The 7,286-nt window shown below is 44.6% G+C and overlaps 1 protein-coding gene across 2 annotated transcripts; it reads right to left on the bottom strand.

Annotated features, from left to right (window-relative positions):
- Positions 1 to 2,050: 2,050 nt before the first annotated feature.
- LOC122363528 (methylosome subunit pICln-like) lies at positions 2,051 to 6,087 on the bottom strand. 2 transcript variants are annotated; one of them, XM_043332943.1, is made up of 4 exons: positions 5,948 to 6,087; positions 4,180 to 4,450; positions 3,791 to 3,964; positions 2,051 to 2,672 (listed from the first exon to the last, which is right to left on the bottom strand). In XM_043332943.1, exons 2-4 carry the CDS (start codon positions 4,448 to 4,450, stop codon positions 2,530 to 2,532), a joined length of 588 nt encoding a protein of 195 aa, XP_043188878.1. In that variant the 5' UTR covers positions 5,948 to 6,087; the 3' UTR covers positions 2,051 to 2,529. The 2 variants fall into 2 exon arrangements, with proteins under 2 accessions (XP_043188878.1, XP_043188877.1); XM_043332942.1 differs by lacking the exon at positions 5,948 to 6,087 and adding an exon at positions 4,622 to 4,809.
- Between the last annotated feature and the right edge of the window lie 1,199 nt (positions 6,088 to 7,286).

The raw sequence follows: 7,286 nt of genomic DNA, 5'->3' as shown, positions 1-7,286 counted from the left end.
TTGAACGCGGAAGATGCTGAATCTTGGTTAACCCCATACTTATCGTATGATAAAGAACGTCAGTGTTAGAAAGTTAATTAACAATTTTATTTAGGATAGTTTAATTCAAGTGGGTATAATCCGACTTGACAATTTACTAGGAGGGTTTTGCAGCGCTATTAGTTCGGCATTTAATTATAAATCATTGCTAATTTCGATCCGGATATCGTTATTCAATGCTGGCCTTTGCGTCCTCAGAAAAGTTGTTTATAGTCACGAAGGCTTGCATTGACCCATACTTTCCATTTTTCAGCACCATTATTCGCCGTAGTTGACCAGATGTTTTTCTTCAGCTCTGCCCTGAATCCTTTGGCTTAGACCTGGCGTATCACCCGTGCATCGCAAGACGCACCTACCACACACAAGTTCATGATCCCCACGAACCCACATCAGCGTCCGTTCGCTTGGTGTGTGACCCCTTGACCTTTGGCCGCGACAACTGCCAGCTTGCCGGAGCACCCCTCCCTACACGCGCTGCCCCGTCCGCTCCCCTCCCTCCCCCCCCCGGGGTCGTGTCACGAAGGTTCGGGCTTACGCTACTACCGGCCGCTGCGCAGCTGTCACCTAGCGCTTGGGAATGTGTGGTCTGGTGCGGATTCAGCCAACTACCGGCTCGCGACACCAGCGCCACGTAGTGGCGACGGTACATTCTTTTTAGACACACTGTACTTAGGTAACTAACAGCTTCAAATCTGGTAACATGTTGGTCGGACTTTACACTACCATATTTACATGGAATAATATGATACCAAACAATAGTGCAACCATTCTGGACAACAAAAGCGTATGATTAAATTAATTTAGAATACTTTGGCAGCATGATTTACGAGCACGGGCAGGTGTTACCTACCAGCCTTCTCAATGCTCATAAAACCAACATTGTAGTTTTGATTTTACCTTACATGATAACACACTTGGCTGCAATGGCACATTTAATTTAATACTGTGAAAAGACCAGTTATAACCACTTCACAAGCACAATTGCACCTCATGCCGACATTCTTTTCCAAAGACAGCGGCGTCTTTCGTCAAAACCAGAAGATCAATCCCCTTTCAACTGTTAACATCAAAAATATTTCTTCATGGTGTGATCTCCATATGGAAACCTTGCAGGAAAAGAATCAATGTCAATTGTCAGCTCTTCAAATTTCTTTGGACTTTAACTTGCACTACCATATCCAGTTTGCTTTGATATTTTGTTTTTTTTTATTCCATGTTGAAGTTGAACACCAAGCTCCAGATATAGCAGGCAGCTTGATCATCTTCGGCCTTGGTATAATATCAGTCCAAGTTCCAGTGGTGGGTATCTTCTAATATTCAAATTAAAATGAAAATCAATAGGCCTTCTCAGCGCCGACGACGGACACGTTGATAAAAAAGGGAGCTCAAGGTCAGTAAAATTCGGGTTTAAGGAATGGCGGGCGTTGAAATGACTGCTGACGTCATCAAAGAAACCGCTAATGGTTAAGAGATAGGGACTAAGCTGGTCCCACCCTGCAAGTAAAGGGAAGAAATTTCTTGAACACCATAAAGCTGCGGGGGTTGCGACCAGGATAAATGGTGATTTCTGAGCCTGGCCGCAAACTTGGCTATCTCAACTCAAAACTAATGTTAAGGTGGGATGGTCCCTTTAACGTGAATCCATTCGTATTCTTCCTTGGCAATTTTACGCAAAAAAATTGATCTACAACGCCACATATAAATCGCTTTGAGTGTGAAGTACCTTATATTCATGATTGTAATCCAATTGCTCGTTCGAAGCAACACGGTTTCTTCAGCGTATACAATCATACCTCGGTCAGCTACCCAATCGATAATTTGCAGTTCGGCTTGGTGGCGCAATATAAATGGAAATTCATCAGTTCGAGATTTGCCAATAGATCATATCAAAACTACCAACGTATCAATTGGACTGGGCAATGAACACATCACTATTCGGCTCCATAATATGTGCCAAAGAAAGCATCAATACTAAAACACCAAAACAAATGTCAAAAATATCGAAACAGACTGTGCTTCAACGATGTATATTGTACAAAAATGAGGGCGCTGGCATCTCCCATCAACAAACACTCCGTACAGAGCAAGCTTCGGTCACTGGCGAGTGATGCATGCGATTGGTGATGATGGCAACAATGAGGAATGGGCACGTTGGTCGCCTGTCACGGCTCACAGCTCCCAGTATTCTGGCAGTCAGTCTCAGACGACAGTGGATGACCCCATATCTCCACAGGCTCGTGCGCTGCCGCGGCTGACAGTGGGAGCAGACGACCGGCGTAGGCTGGCGGCTGGGAGCCTCTCCCGCCTACACCCGATTCGACGGCGGTCACAGAGGCCGCCAATGACCACCGACCGGCCAGAGCTCACATGATTTATCACTATCACTGTGTGAGACGGCCGGGTACCGACTCACACCGTCCGACCACGGCTTAACCGGTCCAGCAGGCCCCAGCACCAGACCACACTCCAATCCCGAGCAGTCCGCTGCACCTACTCCTCTGGATCGTCAAACTGACCCGTCTCCATGGGCTCGCCCGAGTCGCCCGCTCCTCCGCCGTTGCTCATCGGCCCGCTCTCGTCGTCATCGCCGTCACCCTCGGCATCACAGTCGCCACCGACGAAATAGTCGTCCTCTGTCGATCGGGGACTCCCATTAACGGTATAATCCCCCTTTGTGTAAGGTAAGTCACAAGAAGCGCGAGCGTGAATGGACATTGGAGAGAGATAACGGCGCCTATCTGCAGACAAAACAACAGCTAAGACGCGTTAAATTGTGGCAATTCCTTGTCCATAAGCCGTGGACAAAAGTGCTAAGTAAAAGCGGGGATGTCGAATACCGGGAATGCGTCTGGATGTTTCCCAAGGCTAAATCGTGTTATTACATATACACGAGGAAAATGTTCAGGAAGACTTTTAACTCAAGTCCTATCTCAGAATTTATCATTTTTTTAAATAAAAAGTACCTAAGTAAGGCACTGCCGAAACATTTGTTCAGTTCCACATCTTTGTCTGTTTTTGACATCGAGTGATAAGTTCGCACCAGCCGACACGGGCGAATGGGACAGGTAGTTTGCGCTTGAGTTTGACAAGCAATTTCACGTTAAAAAACAGCCCTGAATAAGGCTTACAAATTGTGCAGCTTGGCGTCAAAACTTCTGCGACCACCGCAGCTCCTAATAGCAATTCTGGCAGCATCAAATCTCATCAAGTTTCGCGAAAATTCCCAATAGTTCTAGTGCAAGCCCCATTTAGTCATCTTTACCAAACTTGAACTAAACAAACGCAAAGAACCATATGAAACACCAAAATCAGCCTTGAAATAAACATTTGCAGCTCGTCAACAATCGAAGGAAGCTATTTTAACTATAAAAAACTGTTTGACGATGAGCGTGACTAGACCATGGCGCGATAGTTGTCACAATTGAAGCTTTTAAAATGTGGAATATATTTGTCTAATTGACTTATCAATAGCTTATTATAAAAGCAAATAAAAGTAACAGAGCAATATCATGAAAATTGAAAGAAAAATTTAACGAAAGCCCACTAAGGAGATATTTCATTGACAATTGTGGTCACTTAACTCTAGCTTAGCAAATGAACATATTTAAGTATGCAATATGCATGCCTACATGTGAATTATGCTCATTCGTTCATTCATTCATTCATTCATTCATTCATTCATTCATTCATTCATTCATTCATTCATTCATTCATTCATTCATTCATTCAGTGGCCGGCAGGCGGCACTCACCGTCTGCTGAGACGCTATCGTTGGGGTCCGGGTGCAGGGACTGACACTCTGACATGGCGTGAAACAGGGCGTCCAGAGAGCCGCCGTCCGACGGGACGAAACGCACCTCGGTCACACTGCTTCCGGAGGCGGCGTCCTCATCGCTGCTGCCGCCACTGCCATCTGACGCCGCGTCTGCCAAACACAGGTACACATAGTGACCACCAGGGCACGCAACTGATGGCGATGAATGACGAACTTTATGTCGTAAATCACAGATCACTTAACTTTGCATTTCTTAGCTAGAAATCAAGTAGACCTCTCTTATAAATTATGACAGAACCAGAACCTTTTCCAGTGATCGGTGCCACAGCGCGGCGATACATACGCCGCCTCTCCCTGCCACTGACCGTCGGCCTGGGGTCCAATCTTGGCGTCCACCATCAGGTAGAGGCAGGGGTGCGGGAACGCGGACGTGTCCCGCGACACCGCGTGCAGCATGATGTGCGGGTACTCCAGCGAGAAGCCCTGGCCGTCTGTGCCGGCCCAGGCCACGCGGCTCTCGGCGATGTACAGAGTGCCGCTGCCCAGGGCGCGCGGGCCCATGTGAGCGGCGGTGCTGGGCTGCTCGATACGCACACCCTCCGTGGGTGGCGGAAGGGAACTAGTCACCACCACCATCTGTAACATAGGCAAAGGCATTTACCAGTTTTACAGTGGGTTCTATAACTTGTTCAAGTAGATTAAAATCAACGTCACAAAATACTTGAATTGTTACCATTGGCTTTACCTATTACCTAATGCTTAGTAGGTAGGTATAGTTTTGCAAACTGGCAATCATACAGCAGGTACCTTAATATATGCTGCCAACCATTTGTGAAGTCGCCAGCCTTTACAGCTCTTGAGATATTTACACAGAATTCACTGAGGGTTCCATATTGATAGGTTGTAGGTTGTTGGTTGGTAGATTGTAGATCAGTAGGAAAGGTTACATCAGATTAGATAACATTTTGTTTTGTAAGACATTTTGACTATAAATAGACTTTTGATGACCGTATATGGGCATAAATGCAGCCCTCGCTACTACGGAAGAAAAACGGTATAACGTGCCGGTACTTGCAGACTGCAGTATCGCGTCCACGTATCGGAGAGAAAAGGCTTCCATTTTCCACTACGAATTAACGCGATTCGATTAAATTCGGCGAATTCACTCGAAAAAGGCGATAGGAAAACGGCTTTTCTGCAGGTTCTGGGCGTCACAATCAGCTGGCCATTCCATTAATGGATTGGTGTTTTGAAAGAAAATTGTTTTAAGATTTAATTTCATTTGAATGATAAAGATATTTAATTTTAAAATAAAAATTTAACCGAAATTAGAAAAACCATAAACAAAATACCTAATAGAAATAATGACATTTTCAAACAACGGTGCTGCTTACATTTTTTGGCGCGTCTGTTTCAATCCACCATATTTCAATTTGCCAATCACTGTTTGACCTTGTATTGTAACTCTGCGATTTAGAGCCACCAGTGCATGTGCTGAGTGTAGGCCTTGTGTGGTTAAAAAACATTCTTATGACTTATTTTTTCATTTGAATCATGAATGCTAGAATGCATGGAAAAAATGAAGTTGTCTGATTTTATGACCATATATGGTCATCGCCCCGTCCACTACAGCCATTGATTGGCTGATCCAATTTTTGTTTGGCTCCTCGTAGTTTCCCATACTGATCTTAAAAACTGAAGTCTTATGACTTCACAAATGTGCGGCAGCATGCTATCGGGTATGAATACCCCCAAAACTACAAGAGTAGTTTTAGAACCTGAATTGCTTTATATGTGTTTTGCTCATCTCAAATGTGACATTACAATTTGAATAACAAGAAATGTTCTGGGATATCTCTACTGGAGGCAATAATTTGTGTTTCCCCATATGGGATCCATGCACAATATGTCTAATTAGCATATATGTGGTGTTCGGAAAAATAACATTATATATGTATAATATATATAAATCAAAAGGTGGTCCAGGTCGCAAGCCACTACCTAGCCTCAGCCTGAAACGTTTGAGTTCAAGTTTGAGCAAGGTTCTCATCAATCTGCAGTCTATTGAGCCTACAGTTGATCAACATTTAACTTAAGCGCCTTACTTGGAAGAAACATAAGGAAGGTACTTGCCTGGAATATATGTATAGGGTTGTAAAACCAATTTTATCAGAGATAACTTCTAAAATAAATCCCACTACAATAAGTAATAAGAAAACACGCGTTTGAGCAGCTCATTACAGAGTTCAGTGAGCAGCTCGCACCAGAGTTGTATTAGCTGCGCCGTTTTTGCTGTTCCAGGCTAGGCTACCATATCCGAATTTTCCTTCAATGACATTTTTGACTCCTATCTTCACCATTGAACACTCCAGCGGGCATAAAACGAAATGGGAGTATGACGAGTAGGACTACATTCAAATACCTGTATGTGCTTTATCTTGATAAAATTTGCAATAAATTCAAAAGTCGTCATCCGTGAAGACGCAGCTGGGCCGTGGATGGATTCCCGTCTCACATCTCAGTTCTCTTTAGTCTTTACCTTCCCTTACAACGAAAATGACAAGCGATTGGCAAGTTTGTTCTACATACCTACCTATGAGCGTCAAACTGTAAAGCCGGGCAACACCTACCACCGTACAACATGCAGGCGATACAAAAAAAAAAATCATGCCATTTTTGTCTAGGTTTTGCTCTGACCTCGTGAGTCATGACTTGATCTGAATCTGAAAGTATACAGGGTGGGGCAGAAAGATTTACCTGTTTGTTTTTAGCCCATAACTCAAAAAGTTTTGGACGGATTTTAGTAAGATTTTGCATGCGATTTCCCAACTGACTCGTGTATAATTGTTCTGATCGGTTTTAATTCCGTCGTGGTTGTTGATGAGCTACGGCGGAGATTACAAACAGAGCCCAAATTGCGGCGCCGATGCAGGCTGGCCACAGCGTCCGAAGCGTTCCAAAACAGCTCGGTGTTGCCATGAAAACTGTTAACAATCTAATGAAATGCCTTAAAGGGACAGGTACAGTGTCGACGAAGCCCATCCCAGGCAGAACAAGACATGTCCGCACCAAAAAGCTGGTTGATATCGTACACAAGATGGTGTCTCGAAATCCATGGCGAAACATGCGCAAACTGGCAAAGGACCTCGATTTTTCGCCCAAAACGATCAGAAGAATCATAAACGACGTTTTGAGCCTTGAGTCGTACACGATGCAACGTTGACACCTATTTTCGGCGGCATTCAAGGAGAGGCGGCTTCACAGGGCCCAAAAGATATCGGAGGAAATCAGAAGCGCCGGTAGCAAGGTCTTCCTCTGATCTGATAAAAAAGATTTCCACGGTTCAGCCCCAGATGAACTCTCAAGGCGACATAATCTTGGCAGATGGTACATGCAGCATTAATCCTGCTATCCAGGCCAGTTTTGGTCGCCACAACCCTGCTGGTGTCATGATTTGAGCTGCCGTCGCATC

This window comes from Amphibalanus amphitrite, unplaced genomic scaffold (genome assembly GCF_019059575.1).
Source record: "Amphibalanus amphitrite isolate SeventyFive unplaced genomic scaffold, NRLGWU_Aamphi_draft 000625F_arrow, whole genome shotgun sequence".
Taxonomy (NCBI): domain Eukaryota; kingdom Metazoa; phylum Arthropoda; class Thecostraca; order Balanomorpha; family Balanidae; genus Amphibalanus; species Amphibalanus amphitrite.
The sequence above is the reverse complement of the archived record's forward strand: the minus strand, read 5'-3'. Positions and strand labels throughout refer to the sequence as shown.

What these genes read in the sequence shown, in the direction of transcription:
- LOC122363528 (XM_043332943.1), bottom strand. Translation starts at nt 4,450, where the DNA reads ATGGTGGTGGTGACTAGTTCCCTTCCGCCACCCACGGAGGGTGTGCGT. An exon ending in GATTGGACCCCAGGCCGACG is followed by an intron (nt 3,965 to 4,179) that starts GTCAGTGGCAGG and finishes TGTGTTTGGCAG; the next exon opens with ACGCGGCGTCAGATGGCAGT. An exon ending in CGATAGCGTCTCAGCAGACG is followed by an intron (nt 2,673 to 3,790) that starts GTGAGTGCCGCC and finishes CCCGATCGACAG; the next exon opens with AGGACGACTATTTCGTCGGT.